This window comes from Diuraphis noxia, unplaced genomic scaffold, assembly GCF_037042655.1.
Source record: "Diuraphis noxia isolate RWA-SAM2 unplaced genomic scaffold, SU_Dnox_SAM2 contig0001, whole genome shotgun sequence".
In the NCBI taxonomy this organism is placed as follows: Eukaryota; Metazoa; Arthropoda; class Insecta; order Hemiptera; family Aphididae; genus Diuraphis; species Diuraphis noxia.
This window is the reverse complement of record NW_028301711.1, coordinates 110,522,508-110,540,360: the sequence shown is the minus strand read 5'-3', so window position 1 is coordinate 110,540,360 and position 17,853 is coordinate 110,522,508. Positions and strand designations below refer to the sequence as shown.

Sequence of the window (17,853 nt, the reverse complement as noted above, 5' to 3'; positions counted from 1 at the left end):
TAGATTCTTTAAAACTCCAATTACTAAAAGATTTTTTGTTGAATAAAAATAAACTTAGTTCTTTTGTTGTACAAGGATTTCCTACGCATAAAAGAACACTTTTCGGTAAGTATTTTTCAAGATATATTTTTGCTTTAGTTTAGTTTAGTTTAGTTTAGTAGAGATAATTTATTTTCATTATTATTAGAAATGATTGACCTATCTAAACGCGTAATTAAAAGTTATTTGGTTATATATATATTTATATTTTAGATACTATAACATCGACTTTAAATGATGTCGACGATGACGATGATGAAATGAACGTGTTTATTAGATTTGAGAGACAAGTTAGAAGTAAAATAAAAGAATTTACCGAATTAACTGTACCCAACATGACAGACAAGGACTTTAAAATTCATTTTCGTTTGACAAGAGAGAGTATTGAGGTCATACTCATAATATAATAATGTCTATTTAATTAATTCATATTTTTATTTTGTAAGTTATACTATAATGTATAGTTTTTTTTTTAGATTTTAATTTTAAATTTGGGTCCTTTATTGTCAAATTCAAAGTTCAAGTGTTCCGTTGAAAAACAAATACTGATGTTTATATGGTACATAGCTAATTGTGAAACACATCGGTTAGTATAAATTAAAACATCTAAAAAGATTAAATTAATGAAAAAAGAATTTAAATTATTTATTTTCAGACAAATAGCAAATCGATTTAATCTATCTGATAGCACCAGTCATGGGGTTATTATAAATTGCTTGGAACAAATGAATGCCCTTAATAGAGTTTTTATACAATGGCCAAGTGGTCAAAGGGCAATAGAAACTGTGGAAAAATTCAATGTGTTGGGCAAACTTCATTTCCAAATGTCATTGGAGCTGTTGATGGCTGTCATATTTCCATATTAGCACCTTGGGAGAAGAGAAGTGTGATGCCAAAATTAGACAGAAATATGTTTTACAACCGTAAACAAGTTCCATCAGTACTACTCCAGGTTTTTATAAATAAAAAAAAAAATGCATTTAAATATCTTTAACATAATATTGCTTTTCTATCCAAATTTTCCAATTCCGCCTATGGATTAAAATAATTTTTATAATGGCATATTTATTTTAGGGAATTGTTAATGCTGATCAAATCTTCATAGATGTTTTTGCTGGTTGGCCTGGCTCGTCACACGATGCTAGAGTATTTCGAAAAAGCAGAATAGGGCAGAATATTTAAGAAAACCATGGCTCTATACTCCCCCCTAATTGCCATATTTTAGGGGATGGAGCATATCCATTAACCGAAAAAGTTATGGTGCCATATAAGGATAACGGTCACCTAACACAAAATCAAAAAAATTTTAATAAGATTTTAAGCAGTTCACGTGTGGTTGTAGAACAAGCTTTTGGAAAACTAATTGGAAGATTTCGAAAACTAAAGTACTTTAGTCAATAAATTATTTGTTCTTTTTCTAGCATATTAAAGCATTTTTACTAATTAATATAGACATATGGATGTATACCAATAAGTCGTACTGTGGTAAGATTATCACTGCTGCATGTTGTCTACACAACATTTGTATGACAACTGGAGATGACTTTGATGCTGAGCCATATGTGTCTGAAACTGAGAGAGTAGGTGATCAACATGAAGATGGGACTAGAAGCGGAGTATTAAAGCGTAATACAATTTGCAATGCATTACTACTACAAGATCACATTTAAATATATGTTTATTATTTTTCTATTTTCACTTGACACTTTTACTAGAAGTTTTAAATAAACAAAATGTTAAATATACATAATATTGTTTTGACTTTATTACACATATATAAATATATAACAAATTTCAATTTCCTTTTGAATACTTATACTTTAATATAAAATAAAATTGTTTTAACAATTTAAATAATAAATAACAAACATAAATTATTGACTTCATTATAAAAAGATCACATAGTTACTTTAATTCACTTAAGCTTTCATAAACTTGGGTATAAAATAAAAAATTAAAACATAATATAACATTTTGTTCAGACTGAAAATATGCATAAATAACAAACAAATCTACTTAATTAAACAGAGGATAGGTTTAATATTTTGAATTATTATTCCTTCAATCAATCTTAAACATTTTTTTGAACATGTCCAACTTTTGAATTTCAATATCATTAGCTGTGTTTAATTTGTCAACAAGTTGCTTTTGAACTTCTAACATTTCATTTTCTCTTGTCTCCAATTTATCAAGTCTAAATGATGTAAATATTTGGTTCAGCAAAATTTTAAATCAAATTAATATTTTATAACTCACCTTTTGTTCAGTTCAATACTTTGTTTACTGATTTGATCTTTTTTCATATTTTCGTATTTTTCAAACCATGATGGTGTCTTGGCTTTAAATGCAGAACAAGAATTATTTGGTTGCAATGTTGGTGATATTGCTGTTTGTGATGGTGTAGGTGTTGTAATATGTGGTGGTGGATTAAGAATGATGTTTGATTTCTTTGTTTTCGATGTAGAAGTAGAACTACAAGGCTCACTGTAAGATGGATGAGATGACTCATTCAGTAATTCTAAAAATATAAATCACAGTATTGAAAACTATACAATCAATACAAAGTTAGACTTAGTATATCCAGAAAAATACAGAACCAGTGACTTATTAAAACATCTTTTATTACTAATTATAAAAAAAGCATTGGGAAAGAAAAGTAAATAGCCACAAATAGTTAAAAATTAGATAATGGAAGTTATTGAAAATAAATTTTCATTAAAGGCTGATGAGTATAAAAATGTTAACAATAAATCTGAATTATCTATATCTTATGCATAACTTTTTTTTTCTAAATAATCAACCAGTTGAGCATTTACTTGGTATTGTAGATTTATCTGATACCTAAGCCCATACAATTGCAAATTAAATGCTGAATTAATAAAACACAGTCTATCCTAGTCATCTTATATTATAAATTTACCTTTTGGAGGAGATATCGACTGTTTTTTTCCTAAAGGTATGATTGCTTCATCCATCAACTTATAATACTGCCATTTAACTGCATTGTTACCTGATTTTTTTGATAAATCATAATATTTTCTATGTTGAGCACTTAGTCTACGCCATTTCTCATCACAAACTTTAGGCGAAAACGAATAGCCCTTTTCAGCCATTTCATTTGAAATTAGCTCCCAGAGTTTGGATTTTTTACCTTTTTTTTTTGCTGATAAAAATTGAGCACTATACGAGACACGCAATGCTATAAGAAACTTGGTGGATTCAACTGACCATGTTCTGTCTATAAAAGCCACAGGTAAAATAATCCATGGAAATAAAAGTCACAGAAAAAAAGCCAAATAAAACTTTTGCATAAAATTAAAGTATTCAAATATTTAATTTTTAATTTTTAACATGGTGTAATAAATGGTGTCAAATGTCCATAATATATCAATTAAAACATTACAATAATGCACATAAATCTTATATGGGTAGGTTATTTACCTTTATCTTCTTCAACGCTAATGTCATTATTTACTTCATTAGAATTAGAAATTTCTTCATACATTTGTTGAATTATCTCTTTCTGTGTTAATTCCTGTTCATCTTCATACAATTCTATAAGTGTAGTATATATTAAGATTAAAATGGTTGGTAAATATCAGTAGACAATAAATAGTAACTACCTATTATTTATACACCAGCTATTATAAATTTCAAATTTACCTTCAATATAACTGTCCATGTTTGTTTCTAACATTTGCCATTAAGCCATCTCTGATGGCTTTGATGTGATGTGATGTCGGAATATTGAATAATTTATAATAATTTATAGTATTAATATATTATTAATAGTTATTTATAACTTAAAATATTTATAATTTTATATTTTCATTATTGAATATTGTTATCAGTGATAAGACGTTTGAATTAGAGGGGAAGGCATCGGCATCGGTATTACTAACCATATCATCGATATGGTTCAGAAAAATTAAACCGTTTTCATAAATAAGTTCCACCGGTTTGAACAACGAATTTCTTAAATTCACACCGGTTTTAATTTTAAGGGGAAATATACACCGGTTTGGATGAACGAATTTCTTGTCGCCGTTCGTTGTACGTCGTATTCGTCGTGTCGTCGCGTTAAGTTAGGTTAGAATTGCAACGGTTGGCACCCGTGTGTACCATTACGGTTACCGTTATCACCAGACGGTATCGTTACGACCGCGGCCGGTGTTGTTATTGTTGTTGTCATTGATAGTGTCGTTGCTCGTCATGGATGATCAAGCGTCGCAAATGCCAAAGGCGCCGACATACAATGAGCTTGTTGCTCTCGTTGAAGAATTACGGAAACGAGTCACTGGAGCGACTGTGACGAGTGACGTGAACGCTAAGATTATCGATATGAGTGTATCTGATGACAGATAATTATCGGAAACGAGCTCGCGTCGACCCGCTTTAGACTTTCGTGTGTTACCGGACCTAGATAAAACCGTCGGTGTGTTTAGTGGTCGGGAAACGACTCATGTTGCAGCCGATTGGCTGACATCGGTCGAGGGCGTCGCGAACCTGAATTGTTGGCCTTTTGCGTATCGGCTCCAGTTCGTGCGCGCGAACGTTCAAGGTGCGGCAAAAGATTGGTTTGTAGGTCGTACGTTCGGAGACTGGCAACATTTCAAAACACAATTCCATGCGACGTTCATTCGTGCCGTGCGCATGTCGGATAGGTGGGAAGCCTTGCGCAGACGGTACCAAGCGAAGGACGAGCATTTAATGGATTATTTCCAGTCGAAAGTAAGACTTTGTCGAGATCCCTCGTTGCCGTACGATGAAGTGCGCGATCATGTTATTCAAGGATTATATTCCCGTGACCTGGCGATGTATGCACTAGGCAAGGTGCATATGGACGAAAATGACCTTTTGGCAGACATTCTGGACTGGGAGAGGATGGATTCACTGCGAAGATCCAGTGCAAAGGCGGAACGCCCGACTAAGGCGAAAGACACGATCAAGTATAATACAGGCCCGCGGAACCAGTCCTCGAGCGATACTCAAAGTGATAAGAAGACATGGAGGCGTGCAGTACCTATCGAACAGAAAACGAATTTTGAGACTTCCGGACAGCAAGATAAAACGAGTGATTACATCGAACGTGGCAGCTGTTTCAACTGCCACAAGGTTGGTCATCTTTCCCGCGATTGCCCTACGAGGCGTAAACCAATGACGTGTTACAACTGTGGTGTCGTTGGGCATATGAGAAACAACTGCCCAAACTTACAACAAGTTAACGCTGTCGTTGAACAAAAAAGTGTCGAAGGGCACCACCCGTATCAAAAGATTGGAGTCGTGAACGGGCACGAATTCATTGTACTGTTGGATACCGGGAGTCATTTTACGTTGCTTAAATCGACAGTCGCAATCAAATGTGGACTGAACGTTCATCCGTCGGCAAAACCGCTATACGGTGTAGGAAGTACCGTGGTACCAGCTCTCGAGACTGTCGGTGAAGCACTAACCGAGATCGTCGTTGATGGTGTCAACGCCGGATCTGTAGTGGCTCTGGTTGTGCCGGATGACGTACAAAGGCCGGACATTATCGTGGGAAGGAATTGGTTGGACTCGCCCGCGGTAGCATACCATAAGGCTGGAGGACAGCTGGTACTCACAGAGGCGAATGTCGTGAACAAACTGTCGGACACTACAGTCATGACGCTTGACAGTGAGTTTGACTGTCTGCATGTGGTCAGTGCAGAGACCGAAGTTGTGCGTGCGACACTAAGTCTGGACGAGTTCAAATATGTGGATGAAGACGCAAAGGCCGATGAAAGGGCGAAGTTGCAAGAGTTAGTGGACGAATATCGGGATTGTTTTGCTGCTGGGTTGGAAGAACTCGGGTGTACTTCGTTGGTCAAGATGGATATTGTAGAAGTGCCTGGGAGCAAGCCAGTAGTATGCAGACCGTACAAGACGACCGCAACCGATAGGGCTGAGATAGACAAGATCGTTAGTGACTGGAAGCGGTGTGGGTTAGTGACAGAGACGAGGTCTCCCTACGCCAGTCCCGTAATTCTTGTGAAACAAGGTACCGGAAAACATAGACTTTGCGTTGATTACAGGCGCTTAAACAAACAAACGCTACGTCAGCACTTTCCGTTACCTGACATGAACGAGCAACTGCAGTCGTTAGGAAAGAGCAAACTATTTGCTCAACTCGATCTAGCAAGTGGCTATCAGTAGTATATATTTGTATGTTCACAGCCAGCTTTTCCACGGTAAAAATTTTTTTTCAAGCGGAAAATTCCCCCTTGGAGCACACTGATTTACCGCGTAACACAATACGGTGATTACACAAGATTGTCCACCTATTTGCCCCTTACACAAAAATATTTACCGTATCAACTATTTTTTCCGTTTTTTTTAATTTTTTCAATCAAATATCGCTAATTTTTATAAAAATTACAGGGAGATTGTTTTTATGTTTTTAATCATGTTGGTTACACTGTTCTAGTTTTTAAAAATTTATATATTAATTTCTACTATTTAGTTGCAAGTTAATAATTTTACATTTAGTTACTGCTGATCCGTCGTGTATTCGAGTTGTGTTTTTTCAAGTTATTATTTAAATTAATTAAAGAAATGAATTTACCAAAACTTACAAGCGATTTTCAATCATTAGTTCATCGTATACGAAATAATTCAGTTCCAACCCATCCAGGATATACTTCAATTTATTCAAGATTAAGATCTTTCGAACATTTTCCTTTAAATTGTTTTCAAAATAAATATGCTCTAGCTGAATGTGGGTTAAAATATACAGGAGTAGAAGATATCGTCGAATGCTTTTGCTGTGGACTTATTCTTCATAATTGGAAACGAGAAGATGACGTTTGGATTGAACATTGCAGATATAATCCAAAGTGTATATATGTATTATTAATGAAGGGAAATCAGTTTGTTCAAAAAGTGTTAAGTAAATATTGTAACAATGAATATATTTGTAATTGTGAAACTAGGTCCTACGACACCGTTTGCTAAATCATGTTCTTTCATTATATTTTGTAATAAATAAAAAAAATATTATAAACAACTTATATGTGTTAGTTTTTAATCTAATATCTCGTGGACGTATAGTTCAGTGGATTAGTGCGTTAAGTTTAATTTAAAATAATGTCATGTTTTCAGGTAAGTAAGTATAGGTATAAATATCCCACCCTCTTTACTATGCACTAATCTACTGAACTGTACGTTCACATTTTTTTTTTTTTTTTTTCTTCATTTATGAAAGATTTAGTATATAATATGTTAACAGAGGAAAAAAACCTCAGTTCAAAGTATATGTTCCATCAGTTACATTATACCAGATTTTCTACATTGGTAGGTATCTGCTACATTATTATAAATATTATTCATCATGGTTCTATCTATAATCGTATCCAAATCAACTTTCGACATTCGTCCTTATAGTAAGAAGAGTGTTACAGTTGGACTATTAATTAATAAACAAATTTCGATTATTGTGTTATTAGAATGTAAATTATCAAAGAAGATAATTACTTTAAACTTAGAACAATGGTTTACACTCATGTCTGAATCTAATTACATTTCAATTACTAATAATTTACACACCAGATGTAAACGAACAAAAATATCTGATAACTTTACATATTCAACTAATGTTAAGCAGAGTTCAATTACTGTACATATCAATGATGGTTATATCACTTTATCACATATAGATTTATGTAGACTTAAACAGCTTCAACATTGTGTAGATCTCTACATTGCAGAAAAACAGAAACGTCTACCAAGTTACCAAGCTACATTTAACACAGCTTACGATCTAATAAAAAACGATGTCCGTGGTCTACCTATCAGTTGCCAGAGAAATGAATTCACAAACCAGTATATACAAAACTATGATTTTAGTTATTACACTCATCTGCAAAACGATGACACATCATTCCTATATGAAATATTACAATACCATTTTAATACAATGTCAGACTTAATACTTCAGGATTTAATAGTATAAAATAAACAAATATTTATATAATATATTGTATTGTTTATTCAATAAAAAACTCATTTTTAAAATAAACATATAATAATTAGCCTATTATTTTACTTTTGATTGTACGACGTCCTGGGTCTTGTAGCATCGTGTCAAATATTGACTGCATGGTCTGATTCAAGCTTACATTCAATGTCTGGTCTTTTGACTTTTCGCTTGTATACAACTTAACACCAGCTTCACTAAACTTCCACCTATAATTATATTTATTTATTTTTTTAAATCATGAAATGAAGTGATAATAAAAATACCTATTGAAAAAGATTAACAATAGTTTAAAAAAAGTAAATTAATTATAAATTATTTACCTATCCTTAACCGGAACATTTTCAATATTTGAAAATTTATAATGTGTTATCACCCAGTAATCTGTTGGCTTCTCCTCAAATGTAGTTTTTATCGTAATTAAACCGTCACCTTGTCGAAAAGTTAGCGAATTGAAAACTTCCTCATCATATTCTTCTGATCTTAAACGATCACCAACATTGTCTCTGTATGATGCATTCTATAAATGAAAAATATAATTTATATATATATATATATATATATATTTTATTTTTAATAAAAAATAATTTAACTAACCATTTTCATCTGCTTCTTATTTGTAGATTTTTTTTCATTCGTCTTCTCAACACCACGTTTTAAAGTGGTTTTTGTTTTAGATGTTGATGCTAACGGTTTAGCTTTAGAGTCAACGAATTCACTGAAATGTTCATTCTATGGATCATAAAAATAATATTTTTTTTTTATTTAAAAAATGTACAAGTGGTTTTATAACCGATATCTAAAAGAAACATTTTTTATTTTTTATGTTTCTTAATAATTATAACCATAACGTTGAGTAGTGTTACGACTGACCTCCAATTTGTTATTTGGTTTTTAAAAAAACTTTACTTACCTCTGATTCTGAAGAAATAATTGATGTTCTATAAGACATTTTTTGAGCTGCGTTGTAGACTGTGTTGAGGACTGAATTGAAATCTTGAGACTGATGAACGTTAATGGTTTTACACTGGCTTTTTATACACAGATATTAGCCACTACCACAATAATTTTATATGTAAAATGCTAATGTTAATAGCAATGACTTGAAAAACCTTTCTACAAACTTGTTTTACATGAACACAAGTGGCATTATATGAATTATTAAAGAAACAGGATCTAAAATAATCACCCGCCTTGAAAATCAGATTTGATATAACAACGTTAATGACCTCAAAAGACTTTTCAACAAACATTTTTAATAATATGAACAATAATAATAGTATAATATATATATATATATATATATATATATATATATATATATATATATAATATTAACATGTTCTTACATGGACAAAAGAGAATGGTATTAAGTAATATAATGTACAATCACCTCAGGATTATGAGAGGTACCTAATACTCAACGTTCAAAGAGAGGGTTAAACTTTAGTATAAAACACCGAATTTTTAAACATAAAATCATCAGTTCACCAGCAGCACTAACAGACTAAGAAGCTATCAGAACAGCAACCATCCTCGACTCTCCAGCAAAACAGTTGCCGACCATCAAAAACGTAAAAACATCTTCAACAGCAATAGCAACCGTCAGCCAGACTCAGAAAACAGTCAACAGTCAGACTTAGAATACTTCAACACTAACTATGTAAGTACCTATTTTATTATTTTATTAAAACTTTTAATCTTTACTCCTATTTTTTTAAAAAAAAAACTAGAAACTGAATAACAATGATTTAAACACATCATCATAATAATAATATAGTTTTATGATAATATTATCTATGTTTATATGATAAAATGTTAACATCATATTTATAAGATAGTAATCACTAGATAGTAATTACATTTTATTACACATCAGCAATCTACTATTAATGAACATAACCTTAAAATATATACCGTCTCTATTACCATAGAACAGTTAGCACTATCACCGCTTAATATTATCACCGAACGCGATATTTATTATTTTATAATATTTGATATCAATAATATAAAAAAATGTTATATTATCATAGTATAATATTCAATATTTACATAAAAATATTACAATTTGAGCTAAGTTTTTATAATTGAAATAAGTAGTATAATATTCTTATTCTAATGAGTATTCAATAAGACTGTCTGCTATTAGATATAAAAAATATGTCCATCTATAACGAATTGTATGTATTCATTTGACATTAGATAGGAGAAAAAATAAATTTAGTATATAACATTAAACACAGTTATAGTAATATATGATATTATGTGTTCCTATATTTTAATCTTCATGATTATGTTTTTATAAAGTTCATTTAATTTAGATAAAAATTAAATTATTTACAATACAGTTAGTTAATATATTTTATTACATTTTTTTCTATATTAAATTGTAGGTATTCATTTAAAATTATTCAAGGGAAAAAAATAAATTTAATATACGACAAATACACAGGTATAAGTAATATAATATATTTGTGTACCTATATTTTTTAAACTTCATGAATATCATAGTATAATATTCAATATTTACATAACAATATCTCAATTTGAGCTAAGTTTTTATAATTGAAATAGGTAGTATAATATTCTAATTCTAATGAGTATTCAATAAGACTGTCTGCTATTAGATATAAAAAATATAGCTATCTATAACGAATTGTATGTATTCATTTGATATTAGACAGGAGAAAAAATAAATTTAGTATACAACAAATACACAGTTATAAGTAATATATAATAATATGTGTACCTGCATTTTAATCTTCATGATTATATCTTTTTATAAAGTTCATTTAATTTAGATAAAAATTAAATTATATACAATACAGTTGCTTAATAATATATTAGATTATTACATTTTTTTCTATATTAAATTGTAGGTATTCATTTAAATTATTCAAGGGAAAAAATAAATTTAGTATATAACAAGTATACAGTTATAAGTAATATAATATATTTGTGTACCTACATTTTTTAACTTCATGATAATATTTTTATAAAGTCCATTTAATTCCTAGATAAAAATTAAATTGTGTACAATACAGTTGGTTAATATATTTTATTACATTTTTTCCATCTATCTTTATTAAATTTTATGTATTCATCTAACATTATTCAAGGGAAAAATAAATAAATTTATTATACAGCAAATACACAGGTATAAGTAATATATGATGTGTGTACCTATATTTTTTAAACTTCATAGTATAATATTCAATATTTACATAAAAATATCTCAATTTGAGTTAACTTTTAATAATTTAAATAGGTAGTATAATATTCTAATTCTAATAAGTATCCAATAAGACTGGCTGCTATTAGATATAAAAAAATATATCTATCTATGACAAATTGTATTTATTCATTTAACATTAGACAGGAGAAAAATAAATTTAGTACACAACAAATACACAGTTATAAGTAATATATAATATGTGTACCTACATTTTTAAACTTCATTTTTTATAAAGTTAATTTAATTCAGATAAAAATTAAATTATATACAATACAGTTGTTTAACATATTTTATAATTAGATTTTTCCGTCTATGTTTCTACGATTTAACATACTGTGTATTAACATTAATGAATTTTGAAATAATGTTTCTACGATTTAACATACTGTGTATTAACATTAATGAATTTGAAATAATATTACAGACAATGGATTCAAAAAACAAAGATGAACTTATGAATAAATATCAATATAATTTACAAACCATGGAATCATTAAGATTAGGGAATATTGAAGATAATAAAAATAATATATTAGAAACGAAAGAAATTAATAAAAAAATTAAAGAAATAAAACATAACATTTATTTAATCAGGATATGTTCATCATCAAATGAATTTGAAATCAATCAATTAAGAGATAAATTGTTTTCTTTAAAAGAAAAAAAAGAGAAATATTTAATAAATATGGTAATAAATATATTGATTATGTTAGAAAAATGGAAATCTGTTATGGAGAAAGATATAGTATGGATATGATGATACGTTCTCAAACATTTCATGACATTTACTTTTCTAAGAAATTATGATTTTAATTTTATGTTTATAGCTATGTTTTTTTGCTTGTAAAAATAAAAACAATTATTATTTAATGATGATGTGTGTTACTATTTTAATATTTTATTACTAGCAGATAGTTTGCAAAAATCTATATTTACAGAAACATGACATCATACATCGAAAAAGAAATTAATGGAGTATTGAGACAACAGGCTGAAAATGAGAAATATGGTGAAAGAGAGGAGAAAAAATTTGAAAAAATGATTTACGATATTAATATTAAAATCAGAAAAGCAAACCTGAAGTCGACTAGGAAAATTTATTTAAAAAAAAAAAGGAAATTAAAGCTGATTATGACGAATCAAATCATATAGGTTATCGATGTCAACAAAGTTGTATATCGCATTTATCATACCTATATGATTTATTAAATAATAATTAAGTTCTTTAATTTCTTTTTTTTAAAACTAGTTGCTTAGGTTTGCTAAATATTGTATGATTTATATTAATAAAGTGATTACAATATTATTATTGTTTATTATATATTTTTTTTAATTTAATTTATTTTCAGCTTAATTATGAAAAGAAAAATGGTGACAAAACGTCAGCGAATGACATATGCTGATGAAGGAATATTTGAAATTGAAAGATTTAAAAAATGTTCAAAAACTTTTATAGTTAAGAATAATTTAAAATTTTTAGACTACACACTTTTTTTAAACTATACTTTAGACAAAATAATTCCAAAGTTAAAGGAATCATGTCTACAAACATCTATAAAATTTAATTTATATGTAGATAGTGTATATGAACGAATTATCACACAAGAAGTACAGGATATAGCATTTAAAACCTCTAATACACTTGCATGTAATTCCTCTGATTTTAATAAATTACTGAATGGGATGTTCAATAAATTATTAAGTGAAGAAGATGATTTTTAGCAAAAGCATCTGGCTGGTCACTTAAAACAATAGATGCATTACAATTGAGAATTAATATAGTAAATCCTCTCGGAGGAGGAACGTATCTAGATCTTCCTGAATATATCAAAGATAAAAGAGCAGTCATAAATGTAAAAAATAATGATGTTAAATGTTTTAAATATTCAATACTATCAAAGTTTGATAATCGTTCAAATAAAACTTATTTAAATAAGTAATATTTTGAAATGTTAGAAAAAAAAGTGACTTAGATTTTAAATGTATAGATTTTCCTACACCAATCAGTCAGATAAAAAAATTTGAACGTATAAATAATGTATCGATTAATATTTATAGTTTAAATGATAAAAAACATATTTTACCTCTATATATTTGTAATACTGAAAGAAAAAAACATTTTGATCTACTTTTGTTTAATAATAATAACACATCACATTATTGTTATATAAAAAATTTTTCAAGATTTATTAGAAGTCAGAAAACTAAAAACTGTTTCAGATTAATTATCTGTAAAAGATGTTTTACTACTTTTAGTGAAAAGCCGTGTAAAAGCAAACTTTGGGGTAAGAAAGGGTTGAGTGAACACCAGCATAATTGTAGAAAGAACCAATTAGGGAGACCAATAATGTTTGAAAAGGGGGATGATGATTTTATTTATTTTAAAAACTATAAAAATACACAGAGAATACCAATTGTTATTTATGCAGATTTTGAATGTATTTTAACTCCTAAAAATAAGTCTAGTGAATTTAATAGATGCGAAAAATCTAAAACTTATGCTACACATTTACATGAAATTATGAGCTATGGGTTTTATGTCAAAGTTAACTATGATGTTATATAAAAAGAACTAGTAAAACAGTTCAAAATTCCGAGAAAGGTGGTAATTTATAGAGGTGAAAATGCTGCAAAAAAATTTATGGAAAATATGATTGTTATTGGAAATAATATTAATAAAATTTATCAAACAAATAAACCGATGAATAAATTAACTAAAGAAGAAGAAAGTAATTTTAAAAATACTAAGTTTTGTGGAAAATGTTCGAGACATTTTAAAAATAATAATTTAATTAAAGTTCGAGATCACTGTCATTTTACTGGTAAATATAGACAATGTCTTTGTCTTCAATGTAATTTTGAAATAATTAACCCCTCATTCGTACCAATTTTCTTCCATAATTTATCGTACGATAGTCATTTCATAATTCGGGAACTTGGTTGTAATGATAAAGATATTCACGTTATTCCTAATTCGTCAGAAAAATATATATCCTTTAGTAAAGAAATCGCACATAGATTTAGTATTAAATTTGTCGATACATTCCGTTTCATGAGCGAATCATTAAGTAAACTTGCATTAAATTTATCAGAAGATAAGTTGAGGTTTAGAGAAACTCTTAAAAATTTTTCCATGAAAGCATTAGATCTAGTCACTCAAAAAGGAATCTTCCCTTATGAATATGTCGATAGTTGGAGTAAATTAGATGATACTTTTTTACCATCAAAGTCTGAATTTTATAACTCTTTGACAGACGAAAAAATAAGCGATAAAGATTATATGCATGCTAAAAATATATGGCGAACATTCGATATAAAGACTTTAGGTGAGTATAGCGATCTTTATTTAAAGACTGACGTTACCATACTGGCTGACGTGTTTGAAAATTTTAGAGACTTATGTTTATCTACTCTCAGATTAGATCCTGCTCATTACATGACTGCTCCTGGATTTGCTTTTGATTGTATGCTTAAGTACACTAAGGTAAAATTGGAAAGGTTAAAGGATTACAACATGCTCCTCTTTTTTGAAAACTCAATCCGGGGGGGCATTTGTCAATCAACTAAAAGATATGTTAAAGCAAATATACCAAATATTGAAGGACTGGACTATAATTCGAATGAACCAATCACATGGATTACATATCTTGACTGTGTAAATTTGTATGGTAAATCTATGTTAACAGAATTGCCTTTCAAAGATTTTGAGTGGGTTAATGATCTCAATATCGATGTCACTAAAATTGCTGATGATTCAGAAGTTGGGTATATATTAGAAGTCGATATCGAGTACCCTAAGTATTTACATAAAAGTCATAATGATTTCCCATTTTTACCCATTAATGAGTGTCCTCCTAATTCTAAAGCTAAGAAATTGCTTAATACATTATCATAAAAAAAAAACTATATAGTACATTATAAAAACTTAAAACAGGCGATTTTAAACGGTATTAAAGTGACAAAAATTCATCGAGCTATTAGCTTTTCACAAAGCAAATGGATGGCATCATACATTGAATTGTGTACAACTATGAGAGTTGAAGCTAAAAACGAGTTTGAAAAAAATTTTTGGAAGTTGTTAATCAATAGCGTTTTCGGTAAATGTATGGAAAATGTTCGCGCAAGAACTTCTATAAAACTTGTTTCATCAGCAAAAAAAGCTAGGAAATTAATGGTTAACACTAATTTTAAAGACAGAACTATATACACTGAGAATCTTATGGCTATTCATCAGCGTAAGGAAATCATTAAATTTGACAAGGCAATTTATGTAGGATTCGCAATTTTAGATGTTTCAAAAACATTTATGTATGACTTTCATTATAATGTAATGAAAAAAAAATATGGTGCTAAAATTAGTTCTTTGTATTCAGATACTGATTCGTTGGTATACGCTATCCAAACAACAAATTTTTTCGATGATTTAAAAATAGTTTACTACCATATTTTGATACATCTAATTATCCTAAAGACCATTATTGTTTCAGTGAGACTCATAAAAATCAACCCGGATATTTTAAGGATGAAATGAAAGGAATAATTCTAAAAGAATTTGTCTCATTAAGACCGAAATTATATGCGTATAAAACTGTACATAGTGTTGAGGAAAAAAAAGCAAAAGGTGTAAAAAAGTATATAATTAAAAATCACATGAAATTTGAAAATTACATGGATATATTAAATGCATTTATAAACCATGTAACTGTTGAGGATAAACAAACTCATAGAAAAATGAATTTTATTCAATCGAATAAACATATTGTCCATTCGAAAACTATGACTAAGCTTGTTCTTAGTGCTAACGATGATAAACGTTATATAATGGATGATGGGATTAATACATTGGCTTATGGCCACTATAAATTAAAAAACTTTATATATCCGCAATCGAAATAAACAAAAAGCGCTATCTATCAGTATTATATAATGTTTTAATTGTTAAACGTTTCATGTGAATAAACAAATTTTTTTTTTAGTGTTATCAAAGAAAAAGGTAAAATATAATAATAAGGTAAAAAATAATATAATATAAAATTTTATTTTAATATATCTGACAACGTTATCCATGAATTATGACTTGAATTAAAACCTAACCACTTGACAAACATTTTATTCCCAACTTTTTTTATAACACGTTCAACAAGAAAGGTGTTTGGAAAATCAGTTAATTTAATTTCTTGTTCATAAAAACCGCCTAAGATGATATTGTTCGATTCATCTTTTAATTGATACGTTACTGGATTTGTATGTAAAATTTTTGAAATTTTACATATTTCTGTCGTCCAATTTGGTGTGTATCCCTTATCAAATATATGTTTATATTTAGATATTCTTACTTTATCATTAATGTTAAATTTTGGTTTGTACAATGTTTTGATATTTGTATGTGTGTTAAGTTTAATTTTGTTTGCATCCATTCGAGCTTCACTTGGTGTACATTTAATTGTTCTATGTTTTGTATTATTATAGTTTTGTATAATTTTTGATATTGTATTATACCAATTCCATGTACCTGTTGCAGTAAAATGTTTATATATTTTATTTTTAAGAGTTTGTATTATACGTTCACAAATTGAACACTTAATGACACTGAATGAACTATAATGTTTAATTTTATATTTTTTCATTAAATCTTGAAATTGATTATTATAAAATTCTGTACCATTATCTGTCTGTAACAATTTTGGATTAGCTTTTTTCAATATATTATACATAGCTTTTGTACATTCCTCCGCTGTTTTATTTTTTAGTGCTTCTACCCATACATACTTGGTAAATGTATCAATTATGATTAAAATGAATTTAAAACCTTTATTTTGTCTAGAATGTGACTGCATGTCTATTAAATCAGCTTGCCAGAGATCATCTTTAAACCGTGTAACTACGCTACGTCTAGGAAATATTTTTCTCGCTGGTCGATGTAGCTCATTAGCTATATTCTCTAAGGTTGTCATTATACTATAATATTCCTCTCACGTAATTCTTCTAAAATAGATATGATTTCATTACTAACGCCAGTATTACCAACTCTTTGTGATGATGTTAAAAGATTTAATCTAGTTACTAATTCATTTGGATCATCATAATAAACTAACTGTGTTTGAGGTATTACATCTTTATATAAACCAGAACCTTTCTTAGCATGTGGTGATGCAGTAAAATTAAACATCTTTTCAACTGGAGGATCTACAGACATAGAACTGTTTGCTGTAGGGTTAAAATCAAATGGTTCATTTGTTATGGTTGTATTATTATGAACATTACTACGTTTAGCACTCGAACTAGATAAATGTTCGTTTAATTCTTTAAAGCTTATCCGAGGAGCTCTAGAGTTATTAATTTTAACTATTTCTTCGTTTATCTGTTTTTCTTCATTTTTCATTCTTTCGTAGAGAGGTTTTACAACGGTCGCCCATTTATGAAACTTTGAGGTTTTTGGTTTCCCATCCGCTTTTAAATGAACTCGAGAAGTTTTCAAAATATCGTAATAAGATTCCATATCTTGTATAGTTGTATTTTTTGGTTCTTTCTCACATAATAAAGACTGTAGTCCTAATGTCCATGGGTAGTATTTATTAAGCAG

General features: G+C 28.8%; 4 protein-coding genes across 4 annotated transcripts; 1 reads left to right on the top strand and 3 right to left on the bottom strand.

Moving 5' to 3' along the window:
- Positions 1-2,100: 2,100 nt before the first annotated feature.
- Positions 2,101-3,736, bottom strand: LOC107172529 (uncharacterized). Its single transcript, XM_089215608.1, has 4 exons — positions 3,703-3,736; positions 3,481-3,594; positions 2,296-2,557; positions 2,101-2,233 (listed from the first exon to the last, which is right to left on the bottom strand). The coding sequence occupies exons 1-4, from the start codon at positions 3,734-3,736 to the stop codon at positions 2,101-2,103; spliced, it is 543 nt and encodes a 180-aa protein (XP_089071734.1).
- Positions 3,737-6,511: 2,775 nt separating this feature from the next.
- On the top strand, positions 6,512-8,008 carry LOC149063306 (baculoviral IAP repeat-containing protein 7-B-like). The gene is made up of 2 exons (XM_089216978.1): positions 6,512-6,917; positions 7,711-8,008. The coding sequence occupies exons 1-2, from the start codon at positions 6,613-6,615 to the stop codon at positions 8,006-8,008; spliced, it is 603 nt and encodes a 200-aa protein (XP_089073104.1). The 5' UTR covers positions 6,512-6,612.
- Positions 8,009-8,084: 76 nt separating this feature from the next.
- On the bottom strand, positions 8,085-9,282 carry LOC149063305 (uncharacterized). The gene is made up of 4 exons (XM_089216601.1): positions 8,946-9,282; positions 8,630-8,764; positions 8,356-8,552; positions 8,085-8,241 (listed from the first exon to the last, which is right to left on the bottom strand). The coding sequence occupies exons 1-4, from the start codon at positions 8,982-8,984 to the stop codon at positions 8,085-8,087; spliced, it is 528 nt and encodes a 175-aa protein (XP_089072727.1). The 5' UTR covers positions 8,985-9,282.
- A 7,940-nt stretch (positions 9,283-17,222) lies between these two features.
- Positions 17,223-17,769, bottom strand: LOC149063304 (uncharacterized). The gene has a single exon (XM_089217054.1). It carries the CDS (start codon positions 17,767-17,769, stop codon positions 17,224-17,226), a length of 546 nt encoding a protein of 181 aa, XP_089073180.1. The 3' UTR covers position 17,223.
- Between the last annotated feature and the right edge of the window lie 84 nt (positions 17,770-17,853).